The following is an 18590-nucleotide window of genomic DNA, read 5'->3' as shown; positions in this document are numbered from 1 at the left end:
ACCCTAACCCTAACCCTAACCCTAACCCTAACCCTAACCCTAACCCTAACCCTAACCCTAACCCTAACCCTAACCCTAACCCTAACCCTAACCCTAACCCTAACCCTGTCTACTCTACTCTACATTACTCTCCTCTCTCTTCCCTTCTTCCTTTCTCTTCTCTTTATTTTTTCGCTTCACCTTTTGATCTTTCTCGTCCTTTTCTCTACTGCTTTCTTATCTACTTCTCTCTCTCCCACCTTTCTCGCCTTTTTTTCCTCCTTTGCCTCCCTCTTATTCTATATTCGCACCTTTTAGAATCTCCCTCCCCCCCTTTTTCTCTATATTTTCTCCTCATACCCACTTCTTTTTTCGTCTTACTTCTTTTCACTGCCTCTCTTCCTTTTGCATGTCTTTTATGCCTTCATTTGCTTTCCTTTTTCACTTTTATCTCTAATCTCTTTCTTTCTTCCGCGCTCCCCTCTCCCCCTTTCATTCTGCTATCTCTCAAAAATATTCTGTACCGCTTTCATAGCTACTCTCTGCTTTATCATTGCTGAATAACCATGTAATTGTCCATTCTCTCCATATTAACCCTTTTTCGCACAAGCCTCCACAATGCGTGTCAGTTGTTGCATATGAATACTACGGGTCCTTCCTGTTACGCACAGGCTTCTTTCAGCTTCCTCGCATTGTCTGTAGTCACAACAGCTGTTCGGTAACCGGTATAAAAAAACACATAAATCATTTTATATTTCGTAGAGCGCCTTTCGCAGCATAAAAAGTACTATCATAAAAAAAGGTACACCAACGAATCCACACACAATTTTGCCCGCCAGCGGACAATACTTAACAAGCGACTGTTTCGAACCCCTTCTTGGGACCGAGGAACATGCTCTGCACTGTACCAGGGTTAACATCCGAGCCCAGCGCGACGCCATTCTCCGACATAACAATTACGTCGCTGGGCGCGTCCGTACTCCAGCCATGGTGCGTAACCTGAAAAATGCACGATTTCGGCGAGGCGTTTTTGGTAAACCACTGCTTCCGGAGCAGCAAGTTGTGGTCCGTGGCACAAGGCTGAAGGCTGATGCGATCGTCTACATCGGCAGGGTACTGCTCCAGTTCACCGTTGACCTCGCGGTGCACTGCGCCAGGCGTCACACACATGCTCGGGTTCGTCTTGCTCCTGATCTGGCCTCCGTTCTTGTACTTGGATGAAGCTACTGAGCATTGGTAAAATACAAACTCCTGGCGTGTATCGTTTGTCTTGATGAGGCCGCGGTGACCATCGATCTTGTGGTGGCTGCTGAACATAAAGAGCTCGTGTTGCTTCGCGTTGGGCGACGAGCCGAATAAGTACAACGCATCTGAATCTGGCCAGCAGTTCAGGTCGCGCGCAACAGCAAGTCCAGCAGCAGAAAGCACGCCAACGATCGCGATCCACTTCATAGTCGTTCGGCAAAAAGGATGGGGTGGCGATAGGGCTATACAGCACCGTGCTCAGTACCGCATTTGAAAAATCCAGTCCTTTGCGCGCCATTACACGTGGCCAGCGACCAATGCGAACGGCACTTGAACGCCGACTTGCTTGAACCTAAATACAAGACAAACCATTACATAAGCTCCCCACGTCCTGCGCTCCAAATAGTGTCTGGGCAGAATGCAGGTGCCAGCGTCGCGAAATTGGCTGCTGCCGTTCCACCGAGCGATCCTCGCGCGGCTGATACCAGAGGATGGAAATGAGGAGGATAGAGATCGTCTTGTTTTGCTTGCACCCGGACTTGGGCTTCGGCGCATAGTAGCGACGTTTCTGTATGCATACGCGAATAGCAAGAACCTTGTTCTGTTCCTAAATGCATCTGCCAGCGAGCTGGCTGGCCTGAACAACGACCTCAAAGCACTGGGTGTTGGACATGATACAATTAGAAGCATTCATCACGAGGTGTCCGGCAAGCAGCGCTCGGAAGCGTACATGGAAGGTGGCATTCTAAGCATCACGACAAGGATCCTCATTGTTGACATGCTCACGAAGCGGATCCCAACGTCGCTTGTGACTGGGATTGTAGTGCTGCATGCTGAAAATGTAACTCCGACTTCGACCGAGGCGTTTATCATCCGCATTTATCGCCAGGAAAACAAGCAAGGGTTCCTCCTGGCATTTTCGACGCATGTCGAACAGCTCGCTGCGAGCGCTTTAGCGCTGCAGACGACAATGGCACAGCTGCGGCTGCGGAACGTTGATATTTGGCCGCGCTTTCACCAGTATGTTGACCGCGATCTTGGACAGAACCGTGCTGATGTCACCGAACTGCACCAGCCGCCGACGAGAGCGATGCGCATGATCCAAGCAGCAATTGTCGAGTGCCTCGAAGCAACTCTTGGAGAGATTCGACGGAGCAAGCTTGCGGTTGAGGTCGATGACTTCCAGGCGGAAAGTATGCTGCACAAAGCATTCGATACCATCGTACGCAAGCAGCTGGACCCTGTATGGCACCGGCTCGCCCCCTCAACCAAACAGCTTGTTGGCGATCTGTCGACGCTGCGCACACTGCTCCACTATCTCGTCTCTTATGATGCCGTCACGTTCTACATGTACCTCGAAACTGTTCTAGCCGCAAATGCGGGCGAGCCCGGGCGGACGAGACAGTCGCTCTGGCTCCTGAGCGATGCGTCCAACGTTATTTTCCGCGAAGCACAGCGGCGGCTGTGGTGCGAAACAGACGGTTCTTCAGAGCTTGTCTTAGAGACTCCCCCGAAATGGGCCCTCTTACGCGAGATCCTCGACGAGATCGAGCAAGACGCTCAACAGCGCAGTGCTCCGATCCTCATCATGACAGAGACGGAGCGTAACGCTGCGCAATTGCGTATATTTCTTGCACATGCAGACGAGGATCCAGCACAGCCAGGGCGTCCCGTCATGGCGGCGTCGTTTGCCGAGTATGTTGCGTGGAAGCAGAACATGGCGCAGCTACACCAAACGTCACAAGTGCCAAGCGATACACGCCTGAGCGAAGCGCTGCAGAGCAAAGTCGCACGCGCGCCACAGTACAAACGGCGAAGGGTGCGGGGTGGTATGACGGCGCCGGCACAGACCCACGCGGCGCACAGTGTGCATGTCCCCATTGCGCCGGCACAGACGGATGCGCACCTTTTACAAGACATGCACACCGACGAATGCACTGTTGACGACACGTATTTTGGTGTAATCGATCCTGGCGACATTGTTGTGCTGCACACGTACCACGGCGACGACGACGATGCAATTTTGGAAGCGCTGTGCCCCGGGTACGTGATCATGTACGACCCAAGCCCCCGGTTTGTGCGCCAAGTCGAGGTCTACCGACGACTGCATCACCAATCGCTGCGCGTTTATTTTATGCTCTACACAGATACACTTGAGGAGCAGCTGTACCTAGCCGGCCTACGTCGCGAGAAGGACGCATTTGAGCGCCTGATCCGGCAGAAAGCGACGATGGCGATCCCACTGACAGCTGATGGCAACGTGGAAGAGGATGCTGACCAGCGCATGCTCCGCTCCCTCAGTACTCGTATTGCTGGCGGCGCTGCGCGGCATACTATTCCCACGGTCGTTGTCGATATGCGCGAATTTCGTTCGACGCTGCCCTCGCTGCTCCATGCAGCGGGGATGCAGGTAGTGCCTGCGACGCTGCAGGTCGGCGACTATGTCATTGCGCCCGAGATGTGTGTCGAGCGCAAGAGTTTGCCGGATCTTGTCCAGAGTTTGCATTCTGGCCGACTCTACACGCAGTGCGAATCGATGTCCATCCACTACCAGCATCCCATCCTGCTGATTGAGTTTGACCAAGACAAGGCGTTCACACTTCAGTCGCTGGGTGAGATGAAGCATACGAAACCCATCACGCCGCGCACTGCGCCCAACGACCTGGAAGTGCAAGGCAAGCTGGTGCTGCTTACGCTTGCTTTTCCGCGCCTGCGGATCATCTGGTCGTCGAGTCCCTATGCCACGGCAGAGATATTTGCAGAGCTTAAACAAAACTACGACGAACCCAGCCCAGCCACAGCGGCGGCGATTGGGATGGACAATGGCACGTTGAGCGAACAAGCATTCAACCTCACGCCCGTCGATATGCTGCGAGCCATGCCCGGTGTGACGGCTAAGAATTATACCTATCTAACGAACCATATCGACAGCGTGCAGGCACTCTGCCATGTACGCCTGGAGACGATTCAGCAGCGCATCGGCGCCGAGCCTGGACGCCGGCTGTATACCTTTCTGCACACTCAGCTCGTACGCTGACTAAGTGGCCTTTTCCTTCGTCAATGTCCTCTACAGGCCTTGTAGCTCGTAGCATGTCGCTTCTTGGAAAAGTAGTGGCTATTGATGCGCAAGGTGCATCCGCCCTCGCCGGCGAGGTAAGCGCACAAGTCACGTCGCAGTGGAAATCGAGCCGTGCAAACAGCAAAAAGAGTGGAGAGTTGCGGATGCTCTATCCCAGCGATTCTGTTCCGATTGCCGCTGTTGCGCTTGGTGAGCAAAAACCCGCGGCGACGACCGCCCCCGACGCACTTCCCAGCGCCGAGACGGCACTGCGGAATGAGCGTATGGAGCATGCGCGCCTCGATGCGGCCAAAGGTGTGCGTGCGATCCGCAACCTGGCCAATGGCGAAAAAGGTGCCGTTGAAGTGGACGCCTTTGCTAGCCCCCACGCTGCTGCTGAAGGCGCCAATCTCGGGCTCTGGATGGTGAATCAGTGCAAGACTCGTGGAGATGCGCCTGCATGGAAACAGGCAGAGTCGCTCCAGGGTGGTAAGCACATTACCGCGCTTCCCCTCGGCGGAGCGTCCACCGAGGCGGAGTGGAAGGCGATGCGCGATCCCAACGATCCGCTGCAGCACACTGGCACGCCGCTGAATTGGTGGACTGGGGATGTGTACGCGCGTGCGCAAAACTTTTCGCGGGAGCTGCAGGAGCTCCCCTCCAACTTGCTGACCCCCACCGTGTTTGCCGAGCGGATTGCGCGTGCCTTTAAGCATGTCCCCAACACCGAGGTCATTGTGCGCGATGCGGACTGGGTGCGCAAAGAAAACATGAACCTTTTCCTTTCGGTCGCACAGGGCAGCGACCAGCCGCTCAAGTTTGTCGAGATTCTCTACCACGGCGCGCCGGAAAAAGACGCAGCGCCGCTCGCGCTCGTCGGCAAAGGCATCACCTTTGACACGGGCGGTATCAGTATCAAGCCGAGTGCTGGGATGGATTTGATGCGCGCAGACATGGGCGGTGCAGCCGCTGTTGTCAGCACCACGCTCGCGATTGCACAGCTTGGCCTGCCGATCAACGTGGTGACTGCCACGCCGCTCACCGAAAACATGCCGAGCGGCCGCGCGACCAAGCCAGGCGACATTTTCGAAGCGCGCAATGGCCTCACCGTTCAAGTCGACAACACCGACGCCGAGGGCCGTCTTGTGCTTGCGGATGCGATTTCCTACGTCAGCGACACGTACAAGCCACACACGCTGATCGACATTGCGACGCTTACCGGTGCGTGTGTCATTGCCCTCGGCGATGTGTACTCGGGCGTCTTTACCGAATGCGAAGCACTTTGGCAAGCGCTCAAGACAGCGGGCGAGGCAGAGCACGATCCGTACTGGCGCATGCCGCTCACTGACAGGTTCCTTCCTCAGATCTCCAAGTCGAATGCAGACCTTGTCAATACGGGCGGCCGTCCTGCAGGTTCGTGCACCGCTGCCATTTTTTTGAAGCAGTTTGTCACGGGCCTGGAAAACAGGGCCAAAGGCATCGCGCCCTCGATCCAGTACGCGCACATTGACATTGCCGGCTCTATGGAGGCTGCCGTGAACACGCTGAACGACTACCAGGGCCAAGGCATTACTGGACGTCCAGTGCGTGCAATGATTGAATTTGCGCGTCGTGTCGCGTACGAGTAGCTCTTCTATAAACTCTTAAGACGGCTGCAAGTGGCGGATATCGGCACTGGTAGCCTTGCCGTCGAGCAGCAGTTCAGCCATGACTTTGCCAGTGCCGAGACTGTTGTTGATGCCCCACACGGCGTGCCCTGCGGCGAGATAAATGCCGTCGTGGGCATTGCCACCGATAATCGGCGCCGCAGTGCGTGGCGAGAGGGGCAAGTAGCACGACTGCTCTTTGAGCAGGGTGGCGCCGCGCTTGACATCGAGGAACTCGGGCGACGCAACTGCCGCTTGGTTCTGCAGCTCTGCGGTGCTGCTGGGGTCGTAGGTGACATCGTCGGCGAGCTCGGGAATGGGTACACTGTCCGTGCCACCAGAGAGGTACGCAAGCCCCTTGGGGCGGATGTAAAACTCGGGTGCGCCTGCAGCGTTGCCGTACCGCATCTCAGAGAAAAAGCAGTCTGCACTGAGCTGGTGATTCTTCGCGGCTTGGATCAAGATACTGTGCGCGCGACTGCCTTCGATCATAGCTGCGTTGCGCAGGTATGCAGGCATAGGCTGCGACTTGAACCATGTGTTGAGCAGCTTTCCGGTCCAAGGGCCCGTGGCAATGACCACGTCCGTCGCAGGGATCGTCTCTTCCTTGCCGCGGGAGACGGTGGCAACACCCTTGGCCTTCCCGTCGTTGAGGACGAGGCCGACTGCTTTTGTCTCGACACGGATCTCGACGCCGCGCGCCTCGGCTTCTGCGGCGAGAAAACGCGTGAGATCGCCGGGGGTAACCTGCGCAGTGGTTCCTCCGCCACCAATAGGGCTTGTAGAGGTGAAAACATTGCCATTAAGCCAGTCGATCTTGGGGCGCGCACGGGGCTTGCGCGAGGTGTCGAGGCTCAACTGGTGCGTTTCGACCTCGCGGTAGCCCCATTTTTCTGCGCCCCCAAATTCAAGCGCAAGCTCGCGGTGCAACTGGAAGCTGAGCGCGGCGAGGTTGGCGGTAGACATGCCGTGCCAGTCGAGTGCCAAAAAGCCACCAGACTTGCCGGAAGCGCCAGGAGCCACCGCCTTGCTCGACTCGAGCAAAATCACGCGCGGGCAGTTGGGACTCCGGCTTAGATAGTATGCGATACTATTACCGATGATCCCACCGCCCACAATTACGATTTGGCGTTCAGACATGGTGGACAGAGAGCGGCACACGTTGCTGAGTAACGAGTAGTGCTGTGGGGCCGTGTGAAAAAGAAAAGTGTGGTAGAACTGGGATTCGAACCCAGGATAACTTGGGTGCAGCGGCCGGGCCGCCAAATATTCATCAATACTTGAATCAAGCGCCTTAGACCACTCGGCCATCCTACCAGAATTGCATTGATTGGTAGAGCTTGAGCGTACTTGAAATAGAGTACTTTCAAAAATGCGCAATGCGTGCAGCTTGGCCATGAACGCTGCGCAAGCTGGACAGGCGGTCAGCGTTGAGCCTCTAGCACAGGATGTGCTTGCGACGGTATCGGAGACAGAGACGGTGCATGGCAGTGTACTCTCTGTACTGTGCCAGGAGTACAGCGACCGGACGCTAGTCCTTGTCACGCAGCTTGGCAAGATTGGGTACCTCGTACAAGTCCAAGTATATCCTGCAAGACAAGATGCGCAGCACATGGAACAAGATACACAGCCAGCGATGCAGTTTCCTGTGACGTCTACCGTGCCGTTGTTTGGCGCACCGCCGCGCGGGATGGAGGATTTGTATGCATTGTATGCCACACGGATTGCAGCGTGGATCTATGCGTCGCAGCACACTCCTGAGATGAGTGTGCGCGACGTAAAGCCAGTCGTTGTTGGTCTAGCACTACCGCGTGTAGGCAAAGATGATGATCTCGACACGGAGCGGGTACGAATGGAGGCTGTACAACGGTTGGTGAACAAGTGCCGCGTTTGGTAACGTAGAGTCTGTTGCGGCACTATCGAGTATGTTGCTAGAATTGCTGAGCGTACTTTATTCTATTCATTGTATTCGACATAGTTGGCAGGGAAGAGCCCCGTCAAGCCAGTCCGCTCGTTTTTGCCATTCCACCAGTCGTCGCTTGCAAACTCGATGTCGACAATTTTGTCGCCTTCGGCAAGCTCGATTTCATTGTCCTCGCCAATTTCATATTCGTACAGTGCAATTGCATGTGGTGAGGACTGCGCTGGTGGAGCTGGTGGAGCTGGTGGAGCTTCAGGGGCTGGTGGCGCTGGTGGAGCTTCAGGGGCTGGTGGCGCTGGCGGAGCTTCCGGAGCTGGGGGAGCTGGTGGCGCTTCAGGGGCTGGTGGAGCTTCAGGGGCTGGCGGCGCTGGTGGCGCTGGCGGCGCTGGTGGCGCTTCCGGAGCTGGTGGAGCTGGTGGAGCTGGTGGCGCTTCCGGCGCTTCCGGTACGGGAGGCACACCTGCAGCCGATGCCTGCTCTTCAAGAAGTTCTACATAAGTAGCAGGGAACAGACCCACTGCACCGCTGGCATCCTTTGCAGACCACCAGTCCTCGTCGACCTGCTCGATGTGTGTAAGAACATCCCCTTCGCGCAGTGTCAGCTCGTTGTCTTCGGCCGCTTCGTAGTCATACAGCACAGTCGCACGCTGACTGCCTGAAATGCTCGCATCTGCCATTTGTGTAGCGAGATGGTCGTTCGGTGTGGAAGCGGGCGGCGCAGTCGTCGCAGTTGATTCCTTCGCACCTTCGCTCTTCGCTTCGGCATCATGTGCGTTGCGCGCCGCTTCTTGACGCTGACTCCATGAGAGCTTTCCACCCGACGGCACTCTTGCAGCAGACGCAGGCGCAGGCACAGGCACAGACTCATCTACCTGCGAGAACAGAGCCGTGCGTGCAGACGAAAGTTTCTTGGGCTGTCCCAAATTCACGCGCTCGTACGAAGTCCCAACAGGCTGAATGCGATCATCCTGTATCGGCTTCTGCGGCTCTTCTGGCGCCGGCACAGGCTTTGGCGTCGACGCGGGCGGCTGTGCAGGTTTCGATGGCTGCGCGGGCTTTGGCTGCTGCGGTTGGCCCGGCCGTGGCGCACTCGGCGCCTGCCCAGGATCCTGCAGCTTGCCAGCACGCAATTGTGCAAGCTCGTCGCGTGGCGCCGTGTATGCAGTGCCGACGGGAGCGATTGTGTCCCTCGGTGCCTTGGACTGCATTCCGCGCACATCCGGGGTACCTACCGGCTTATAATTCGTGCCCACGGGCGCGATCTGCCCGCCGCTGCGCGAGCTAGCGGACCCGTATTTGCTTCCGCTACTATCAGTCACCTTGCGCATGATAGCAGCGGGCTCGATGTCGGCTTCGGTCCGTGCCTGAATCGTGACGTGGTACGCCTTAAAATAGTCCGCGACGCTCGCGCAATGCGAAGGAAACAGACCCTTGCGCATCTCCGGCACACCTTCTCCCAGCCAGTTAATAAGCACAAACTTGGGCAGCTCCGTATTGGGGTCCTTGACCCTCACGAATGCGTACTGCATCTTGCCGTCGGACAATTCCTCGGCCATATCTTCAAGCGTGCCCTTACATGCAGCGACGACATCCAAGTCGTTCGATTGTTTCTTGTACGATAGCACTGCATAGTCGTTCACGCCATCGAGCACCTGCTCGTACGCTTTCTGGATCGCCGGCGACCCCAAGTTCACCTGCAGCGACATGACGGGCGTAGCACAGCACGGGCCGGCCGGCCTCCATCAGTATCACGTGACGAATGCCGTGTCCTGCGCGATGCTGGGCGGCGGCCTGGCATGCTGCTGCGTCTGTTTGTGTGTTTTGCGCTGCTTGCAGCGCTGCTTCCTCAACACTGGGGTGCACATGCATTTTTGCAATTCCTAACACCTAAGAAGACACCCCCGCCGCTAGTGGGCCACGTCACGCCGTACATTGGTCCGCTGCGCAGCGATCATGGCGCGGAGCGATTCGTGCATCCTCGCTTCCAGCGTTTCCTGCGTGCGGATCAGCATGTGCAGGAAAAAACGGCAACTGCGATAATCGGTGTGACGGAGTCGAATCATGTTGCTGCCCTGAACCCGCGTGACGGCGGCGTGGTATGGCGCCGTGCATTTCTCCAGCACGAAATACAGGGCGTGTTTGCGATGGAGGACGAAACGATAGTGCTCAGTGGCGAAGGCGGCGAGCAGATAGAAGGTACGCTTGGGCGGCAGGGCGCGTCTTTGTGGAGACACAATACCACGAACCGCTCCTCGTCCCTCGACCGCAGCCATCTTGCGTATCCCGGCGTGGATGTCGCCGGACATGTGCGCGAGACGTTTGTGCTGACGAATGGCCACGATATCCACCGCATCCATTCGGGCTCGTACATCTGGCACTGGGCGCCCGACGCTGATCTTGATCGTGTGCAGCTCTCGCGCTTGATCGTGTACAATGAGCGCGTATTTGCCGTGGGTGCGTACCGCCGCAAATCTGTGTGGGAGCCGCGCATCTACGTGCTGTCCATGCAAGGGGAGCTGCTCAATGTGCATGATGTGCCGGACGAGGTGCCTGGCGGCGCAAGCAACATCCTTGCGCTCCCCTTTACAAAAAAGGCGCACATCCCCGCCGAGTTTCATGCGCGCGGCGGCGGTCCGCACATCGCGTGGCTTGGCAAGGACCAGCGTGTGCGCACATTGCAAGTAGATGCGCTTGCGCCAAAAGACACGCTGCAGAAGACCAAGGCGCGCGCGAGCCACTTTTCGCGTCTGGAAGACGTCGGCCTCGGCGACCGCGGCTTTTTCGTCGCGGTGCGCAACGACGCGAAAGCCGAAGTGCTGCACGTAGACGAGCAGGGAAACATGCGCTCCGCACACGAATTTGAAGAGATTGCGGTGGATGCTGTGTACGACGGCACGCTGGACCGCAACGGCCATGCCTATGTGCTGCGTCTGCAATTCACCGACGTCCAGCACATGCTCAACCAGCACATTTTCTGGGCAGATGCATACACGGGCGAGCACCGCGGCCAAATCACGGGCTACTCGTTCCAGTACGACCACGATTTGCACGGCCGCGTCCAATCTGCGAGCTTCGAAGTGAACAAGATCGGCGAGGCGCGCGCCGCCTCGCGCCTCATATTCCACACCGCCTCTGGCGCAGTCATCCAAGTCCAGGACGGTGCGTACCAGTGGGTATTGGAAGAAGGCCTTGCCAATACGCAGCATGCGCTCATGGTCAACATGCCCGACAGCGCACTGGGCCTTGCTGCCGTCTCTTCTGCACACGAGCGCGACGCACACGCCGCGCCGCTTGCTGAGCTGGAGCGCGAGTCGGTTTTCCAGCGCGTGGTGCGGCACCTGCACGAGCTCGTCGTAGGCATTCTGCGCATCTTTATCGACATCCATGCCGCCTCGGGCCTGGACAAACTCGTGGCGATGCTGACAGAGGCGCGCCAAAGCAACGCGCCCCGCCAGCTGCAAACCTACACGCCGCTACAGCTCTCCAAGCACACACCTAAGTCGGGCGCGCCGCGCGTAGTGAGCAACGACACGGCCGCGACTCTCTTCCACGACCGCTTTGGATTCCGCAAGATGCTTGTCGCCACCACGCCGTACGGAAAAGTGTACGGGATCGACCAGGATTTGACCACGTCGACGCTTGTGTGGGCGCGCAGCCTCGTGGGATTCGGCGACGCAGTCCACGGTGGAGCGCCGCGCGTAAACATTACGCACCTCATTCCGCTGCGGGCCGCCGGCGTCGTGGTTGATGGCAAGGCAGCGCCTCCGGTGATGGCCATTGTCGCGCAAATCACACAGGGCCGCGAGACGGATACGCGCGTGTTTGAGCTGAATCCACTTACCGGCGAGGTGCTGCGCGCCTCGGACGACGGCATTGCGATCTGCAATGGCCTCGCGAGCGAGGTGGTGCAGCTCCCGCCTTTGGTGCGCACCGCCGAGGAACTGCACGCGTTCGGCGCATTCTGTAGCCATGGTCTTGTCGTCTATCCTCCCGACGCACAGACCATAGCGTCGCTCGATGCGCTGCGCGACGTGTTTTACCTCGCGCGTCCCGTCGAGGAGCACGGCCGTGCGATGGTGCGAGGCAATCAGCTCGGCGCGCCGCACCAAGCCGTTTTCCCTTTGCACCCCCTCTGGCACTTGACCCTCGCTGCGGGCGAAGAAGTGGTGAGTGTGTTGGATGCATCGCGTGATCATATAGCGAGCCTTGGCCGCGTTCTTGGCGACCGTTCTGTGCTGTACAAGTACCTGAATCCCCACGCGCGCGTAATTACAACGCGCACGCCTGCGAGCCAAGCCGTGGACGTGTATATCCTCGATGCCGTCTCTGGCGCAGTGCACTATCACATGCACGTCCCCGATGTTGCGTTGGAAGATGGCGTGCATACCACCTTTACGGAAAATTGGATCACGCTCGCGTATGCCACCAGCGAGCCGGGCGAAAGCCTTTTGCGGCGGCTCGTCTCCGTGGAGCTTTTTGAGGACGACCGAGGCCAGGCGCAAAATACCTCCAGTCTTGCGCGCGGCGCACAAACCGTTTCTGCCTATGCACATGCATTCCTGCTTCCGTATGGCCTCCGCGCCATGGCCACGACAAGGACCACACTTGGCGTCACGACCAAGTCGCTTGTCGTCGCGACGGACCGCGACAACCTTGTGCTTATTCCGCGCCGCATGCTCGATGCGCGACAGCCGTACGGCAAGCCCAGCCAAGCGGACATGGAAGAAGGCCTCTTTCCCTACACGCCCATGATCCCCGACGAGTCGCAATGGTCGCTCACGCATGCCTACTTCCGTATCCCCGGTATCCGCCTGCTTGAGACGGCTCCTGCGCTTCTCGAGAGCAGCTCGATGGTGTTTGCCGCGGGCATCGATTGGATCTATACCGTGGCCTCGCCTTCTGGTCAGTTTGACCGTTTGCAAGCGAGCTTCAATAAGATGCAGCTCGTCTTCACCATCCTCGGTCTCTGTCTCGGGATTCTGATCACGACACCCATTGTCAAAATGCGCAAACTGAATGCGCGGTGGTAGCTATGCGCTATGAACCTGTTGTATGTTGGGTACCATGCGCGCTTTTCGTAGCACAATCGCCGATACACCCACTTCCCACGCGTGGCGCAATGTCGCCCAAAATGTGTCGGCAAAGATTCCGACGCACTTGCCATTGTGCCATGTCGCGAGAATCTTGAGTACGATGCGCATCAGCGTCGGGATCGAGAGGCACGCCATGGCTTCCAGCACGTCGGCAGTGACCAGCGTCCCATTGGCAATGGCGTCGCGCAGCGTGTGGAGGTTGCCAAACGGCAGCAGCGCCGCGAGGAGTTTTGTGCGGTCCTGCGTGTAGAGCCAGCGGTGGAGGATGAACCAGTGCTCGGGGAACGGCACGGCGAGCACAAGCACAGGCACGTCGCCCGCCATGGTCGGCGCGTGGGGCATCGGGAGATGGGCGCACTGCAGCACGTACACGATCCAATGCAGCGGCACGAGCGTGCATGGCGCATTGACCAAGGTCGCGGTCCCAAATGGCGTCGGAACGGTCATGCTGCTGGGGCCGTGGCTGGGGCACACGGCGAGAAAGTGTGTGGGGCACAGCGACGAGGTAGGATTGCAGGTGTATGCTTTGTACAACCACGGGAGATGAAGACACCGAGGCACCATGGTCCTTCCTGCTGGCGGTTTTACCTTGCTGACCAAGACCATGAGCTGCCGCTCGATCTCGGCTTGGTGCTGGTCGACGCCAGCCTCGAGGTAGTGCATGATTTTCTCGCCTTCGGCACTGACCATCTCGCGCGTCGGCGTCGTTTCCAGCTGTGTGTTCATCGTGAGGAAGGTGGTGAGCAGAAAATCGCACGGCATGCTGGAGCGCGTAAACTCTTGGGCTTCGTGGAGCATGCCGAAGCGGCGCAGGTGCTTGCCTAGGTCTACATGTGGGTTCGTCAGCGAGTGCAGGACGGGCTGGGAAAGTAACAGAGGGATTTGGACTGCAGCAAAGGCAAGGCCTTCGGCGCGCGCACTGGCCATGTCCTGCTGCAGCGAGCCGCGTGTCTCATAGGCAGTGCCGAGCGAGACGCCAGATATGGGTGTGGGTATCTGTACTTCGCATGCATTGTTGAACCAGTCCATGTCGGGGTCCTCGAGGATCGGTGGGGCAACGTGGGGAGAAGGCAGGCCGGGAGGGAGGAGCGGCGACGCGCTCGATTGGAACGCGGACGACAGGTCCCTAGGAGCAAGCGTGGCATGTGTGAATGGCGCATGCAATGGGCTTGTGATGGAGTTTGCGCCCAGCGGCGCTGGCAAGTAGGGGAGGTAGGGCGCTTGCACGCTGGGGGACGCTGAAAAGGACGGCTGCATGTAGAGCGATATGGGAGGCTCGTTCTTTATGCCGGGTAATGCACACTCGTTTGGACTAGCGTGTCTGTTGCACATGATGAAGAGATGTATCTATGACATTGCGCGCATTTGTACGCCGAGGATATGAGTACGACATGACAGGATGGCTCGGGCGTGTGGAGGCATCCTACGGTTTGCCGCGCAAAAGTATGGCCAAGTGCGGGTGGGTTATCTGTACAACGGCTATTGCTACTCGTACCAAGTATGTGATCCAAGCGGTTCCGTCCCCAGCAGCGTCCCAGCGAGATCGCGCGCCGTGTTGATGATCTCCACGGCGCTGGAAATGAGGCCGCTTGGGTACCCTTCGTCCTCGTCGACAAACAGCATAGTTGGGTCACTTAATGTATTTGGTAGTGCCTGTGTGCTTGGCACATCATGCGTAGATGTGTTTAACGACGTAGTCCGCTGCTTCTGGGATCTAGGCGATGCTGAGTCATCTTGCAAGCCCCGGCTGTGCTGCACGCGCTCCTCCGCAAGAGAATAACGCGGCAAATTTTCCACGTCGACGACCAACGCGTCGGATTCTGTCTCATCAAAAGTATGGGGGGGTATCGTAGAGCGGGGACTCCAAGATTCAGATGGCCGGTCTTGCAAAAATTGCTGCGATGATTGGCCACGCAAAGATGAGCCGGATACCCGCTCATCTGCGCCCTGTTCATAGTGCGCCGTACCTAAAACATGAGTGTCAGCATCTGTCGGATGTCTTTGGCATGCGCTGTTGGATACGGACTGGAGATGGTTGGAAGCATCGTACTCCTCGTCGGATGCCGAATAATCGTAGTCGTCTTGGTCCAAAGGAAGGTCCTGCGTTACAGAGACGGGATCGACCATCGAATAGCGCATATCGTCGTCTGCGTACATATCGTCGTCACTGTCGGTAAAACGACTGGAATTCAGGGCAGGCGCCTGGTCCAGTAGATACTCGTGCGGTGTCTTGAGCTCGGTCGGCGACAAGATAGCAATCGTGGGCCGCTGCTCGCTGCTGCTAGAAGAGTGGTGCGATTGCCCACTCATGACAGAGTCCTGTTGCGTGGCAGAGTCAGAGTAGCTATCGGTATCGGAATAATCATCTTCGTCCGAGTACTCGTCGTACGCGCCACCGTAATACGAGTCTGTCCCGCTAGGATGCTCAAGCGCCACACATTGCTCGACGCGGTGGTTAAAACTAATGTGGCGCTTCGGTTTTTCAGGCGTGTTGGGTGTGTCGCTTTCTTGTTCCAGCAACTCGATGCGTCGGAGCGAAGTGCGGAGCGCTGGAGGAGGACTGAGCCCGCCAGCGTCGCGCATGAACTGTTCGTCTATGTCCTCTTCAGGGGAGATGTTGCGTGGTGTGCGGAGTACTTCGGACAAGGTGCGGTGTTTAAGAATCGATTTCTTGCCTGCGATGCACGATGGCTCCTCGATTCCAAGACGTTCTGCTGTAGTGGCCACCTTTGGCGCAGGAACGGAATTTGTCGGCCCATGCAAAGGGCCGTACAGCCATGTAACATCACTCTCTTTCAACCTGGGGTCAGCACGGAAGTACATACCAATTGAGCGTCTCGGGGCTGATTGTCTTGAGCCTGCCGCGCTGCTTTGCCCAAGTACGCCAGCTGGCATTCTCCAAGCGCACACCATTCGATATCTCGTTCTTCTTCTTCGTCATGGCTTTCCAGCTATTCCACACATCCTCGTCCTTCCATTCGTGGCTCAGGTAGTCAACACATATCTCTGGCATCTTGCTGACGATCTGCGCATCGTCCGGAGCTGGAGTACTGTTGGACACGGTTGGGTACGGCTCGGGTGCGGAAAGCATCTTGGCGCTGTGCTACGCAGCACAACGGGCAATAGTCCAATGCGAAACGATGTACGCGGGTCAAGAAACTGGCGGCTTGTCCCTGCACTGTGGCGCCCCACCGGGCCATGCTGACTAAGCAGGGTTCCCTGACTCGCCGCACGCGTCGAGACATTGGCATGGACCACTGTGGGCGCAACGTCATATCCACCGCGGCGTCGCGCGGCGTCGCGGAGCTGAAAACGCAATGCAATTCCAAGATTGAGTATGCAAGAGCTCGCGCGCAGCAGATGCAACAGCCGTCTTACTCCACGCTGGCCGCCAGCGCATCTAGCATCCAAGAACGAGACAAGGAACATCGCGTGCGTCGAGAAACAAACGAGGCGCTGCGTGCTTCGCGGGGAAGCGTATTTGGACAGAAGGCTACCGTACCTATCCGTAATGAGCGGCTCGAGCTGGTTGAGGCGCTTGAACGCGGGCCGCATGAGTTTACGCCGCCCAATGACGACCCAGAGTTTGCGCTGTACGAGCCAAACTCGCGGATGCGTGTGCGCAACCGTCAAGTATCACACGCACAGCTGCAGCAGTACTTGGAATGTCGTTACATTGTTAATATTGGTACATTGTATAACCTCGCGGGAAGAACAGGAAAGTCGCTGAGCGAGTACCAAAGCGCAAACGACCGGACAATGGACGGAGACGTGGAAGTACCTTTGTATGGCGATTGGGTTCTTTTTGCCGTGATGGGAGAGAAGAGTGCGATGAAATACACAGCGGGCCGCGTGGACGACACACAAAACGAAGCATCGCCCCGAGGTTCGGACGCGTTTGCACGCGAGAACCCGACCAAGCCGGCGCGCAAATTCTTTAGCTGCAAGCTGCTGAATCTGAGCACGGACGTGATTGAGACGCATCGGGCAATGCCTGGGCACTGTATGCTGACAATGATGCTGTTTGAGTCGAAGGAGACGCATTCAAATGCAGATGGTACCACGCGGTTTAGCGGCGGCAGCGGCGGCGCATTTGAGAAACTCTGGAAAGAGCGTGACGGAATGTTGCTTGCGATCCTGAATCCACGCATTATGAAGCCGCGGCGTAACGATGCATCCAAGAACCTAACCATCACACCAAGGTCTGCCGACTCTGTCCTGGTTCTCGGGCATGCGGACGCTTACGCGCAATGCCAAGCGATCCGGAAAGATGGATCGCGTTGTACGGCGTTTGTTATGAAGACCGCTGGAAATAATGGCGTGTGTGATTTTCATTTGGAACGCGCCGTCACGTCCAATATGCGATCGCGCATGGAATTCGCGTCCAGGTACGCTCACTCGTCTCAGTACTTACCGCAGCACCGCATCAATGCTTGGCAAGCCAACAAGCGACACCGCAAAGCAAATGCACGGAATACGCTCGCGCCACGTTCGTCCAAGTGGTGCACTGGGCATCTCGGGGCTTGACGCAGATGTTGCGCCTGCGCGCACGTATGTGGTGAATCCCTCTCGTGAGATTTTGTCGGTAAACGACCCGCGCACAGCGAGCTACAATGTAGAAGCGCGCTACGGACGTGGCCGTGCCGAGAAGGAGCAGCGAAAGCGTAAACAAGAGGCGGACGCGCACCTTGGCGACAAGGTCCAAGCAAGCAACAGCAAGCAACAGGCCAAACCTTGTGCTGCTGCACCACGGCGAGCGCGGAAGCCAGGCCTGACAGAGACGCGAAATGCTGAAGAGAAATTTCTCGCAGAGGTGGATCAAAACAGTCTTGCAGCCAAAACGCTGCGCATTGCTCAGGCGACACTACGTGGCGAGTTTAAGCCCGGTCAGAAAAATTCCAGGCAGCGGTCAAGCAATGACCCAGGCCGTGCGCTGCAAAACTCGGACGTAGCTGCACGCCTGCTTTCTCGGCATCAGGCTACAGGCGACGCCCTACCGCAAGCGCGGCTGCGTGGGAAAAAGTTCCGGTCGAATGTGCTGGACCGTGATGGCCCCGCATCACGACATGTACAAGAGCTCGAAGAAGACGACGATAATGATCTAATTATCATATAAACGCACGATACCCGATGTTACTACATAGAACTCGTAGGCAAGGCATCCAACGCGAGCTTGAGCAAATCCACTTTTCGCAGCAGCACTTCAATCGCAGCAGGGAGCAAAGCCTCGGGCTTGTACACGCCGGTGGACTCGACACTGACTATAGGTTAATGCGTTGTCAGGATACGTACACAAAAAGTGGTCTTGTACACGGCCAAGACGTACCATGTCTTGGAATTCGGGATGGCGCAAAACCTCGCGGCTCACAGTGTCCTTGCGGGCATCCACAACTTGCACGTTGTTCTTGCCCCCTTTCTCGACGACGCCAGGGGGGAAGCATGAGATGAACTTGGGTATCAGGGGCTCCGGGATGGGCATTAAAATGTCAATCACGGGTAACAGGCGGTAGGTTGCTGTGGCTACCGGCGAAAATTTGGCGTGGTCTTTTCCAATGCCTTTTTCGCAATGCAATTCCATCTCCATGCCTTGTCCCGGAGCTAGTTTCGCAATTACAATATCGGGGTTCACAGGTTGCGGCGGCGCATCC

At 57.4% G+C, this 18590-nt stretch overlaps 10 protein-coding genes and 1 non-coding gene across 11 annotated transcripts; 5 read left to right on the top strand and 6 right to left on the bottom strand.

Annotated features, from left to right (window-relative positions):
• Window positions 1-850: 850 nt before the first annotated feature.
• MVES1_003275 (uncharacterized protein) lies at window positions 851-1431 on the bottom strand (the record flags this gene model as incomplete). Its single annotated transcript, XM_056208092.1, has 1 exon — window positions 851-1431. A coding segment is annotated over one exon (581 nt), but the record flags the coding sequence as incomplete, so codon positions are not given.
• Window positions 1432-1642: 211 nt separating this feature from the next.
• On the top strand, window positions 1643-4261 carry rad16 (DNA repair protein RAD16; the record flags this gene model as incomplete). The annotated part of the gene is made up of 1 exon (XM_056208091.1): window positions 1643-4261. One exon carries the CDS (start codon window positions 1643-1645, stop codon window positions 4259-4261), a length of 2619 nt encoding a protein of 872 aa, XP_056064066.1.
• A 53-nt stretch (window positions 4262-4314) lies between these two features.
• MVES1_003273 (uncharacterized protein) lies at window positions 4315-5910 on the top strand (the record flags this gene model as incomplete). Its single annotated transcript, XM_056208090.1, has 1 exon — window positions 4315-5910. One exon carries the CDS (start codon window positions 4315-4317, stop codon window positions 5908-5910), a length of 1596 nt encoding a protein of 531 aa, XP_056064065.1.
• A 15-nt stretch (window positions 5911-5925) lies between these two features.
• On the bottom strand, window positions 5926-7068 carry MVES1_003272 (uncharacterized protein; the record flags this gene model as incomplete). The annotated part of the gene is made up of 1 exon (XM_056208089.1): window positions 5926-7068. The coding sequence occupies one exon, from the start codon at window positions 7066-7068 to the stop codon at window positions 5926-5928; it is 1143 nt and encodes a 380-aa protein (XP_056064064.1).
• A 70-nt stretch (window positions 7069-7138) lies between these two features.
• On the bottom strand, window positions 7139-7245 carry MVES1_003271. The gene has a single exon. It is a non-coding gene; the product is annotated as a tRNA-Leu (tRNA).
• Window positions 7246-7324: 79 nt separating this feature from the next.
• MVES1_003270 (uncharacterized protein) lies at window positions 7325-7825 on the top strand (the record flags this gene model as incomplete). The annotated part of the gene is made up of 1 exon (XM_056208088.1): window positions 7325-7825. The coding sequence occupies one exon, from the start codon at window positions 7325-7327 to the stop codon at window positions 7823-7825; it is 501 nt and encodes a 166-aa protein (XP_056064063.1).
• A 59-nt stretch (window positions 7826-7884) lies between these two features.
• On the bottom strand, window positions 7885-9555 carry ABP1 (actin binding protein; the record flags this gene model as incomplete). The annotated part of the gene is made up of 1 exon (XM_056208087.1): window positions 7885-9555. One exon carries the CDS (start codon window positions 9553-9555, stop codon window positions 7885-7887), a length of 1671 nt encoding a protein of 556 aa, XP_056064062.1.
• A 90-nt stretch (window positions 9556-9645) lies between these two features.
• MVES1_003268 (uncharacterized protein) lies at window positions 9646-12879 on the top strand (the record flags this gene model as incomplete). Its single annotated transcript, XM_056208086.1, has 1 exon — window positions 9646-12879. The coding sequence occupies one exon, from the start codon at window positions 9646-9648 to the stop codon at window positions 12877-12879; it is 3234 nt and encodes a 1077-aa protein (XP_056064061.1).
• MVES1_003267 (uncharacterized protein) lies at window positions 12880-14199 on the bottom strand (the record flags this gene model as incomplete). Its single annotated transcript, XM_056208085.1, has 1 exon — window positions 12880-14199. One exon carries the CDS (start codon window positions 14197-14199, stop codon window positions 12880-12882), a length of 1320 nt encoding a protein of 439 aa, XP_056064060.1.
• Window positions 14200-14427: 228 nt separating this feature from the next.
• Window positions 14428-16033, bottom strand: REG1 (protein phosphatase regulator; the record flags this gene model as incomplete). Its single annotated transcript, XM_056208084.1, has 2 exons — window positions 14428-15742; window positions 15768-16033. The coding sequence occupies 2 exons, from the start codon at window positions 16031-16033 to the stop codon at window positions 14428-14430; spliced, it is 1581 nt and encodes a 526-aa protein (XP_056064059.1).
• Window positions 16034-16191: 158 nt separating this feature from the next.
• Window positions 16192-18058, top strand: MVES1_003265 (uncharacterized protein; the record flags this gene model as incomplete). The annotated part of the gene is made up of 2 exons (XM_056208083.1): window positions 16192-17330; window positions 17362-18058. The coding sequence occupies 2 exons, from the start codon at window positions 16192-16194 to the stop codon at window positions 18056-18058; spliced, it is 1836 nt and encodes a 611-aa protein (XP_056064058.1).
• Between the last annotated feature and the right edge of the window lie 532 nt (window positions 18059-18590).

The sequence above is a fragment of the Malassezia vespertilionis genome, chromosome 6 (genome assembly GCF_029542925.1).
Source record: "Malassezia vespertilionis chromosome 6, complete sequence".
NCBI lineage: Eukaryota > Fungi > Basidiomycota > Malasseziomycetes > Malasseziales > Malasseziaceae > Malassezia > Malassezia vespertilionis.
This window is presented reverse-complemented; position numbering and strand designations above follow the sequence as displayed.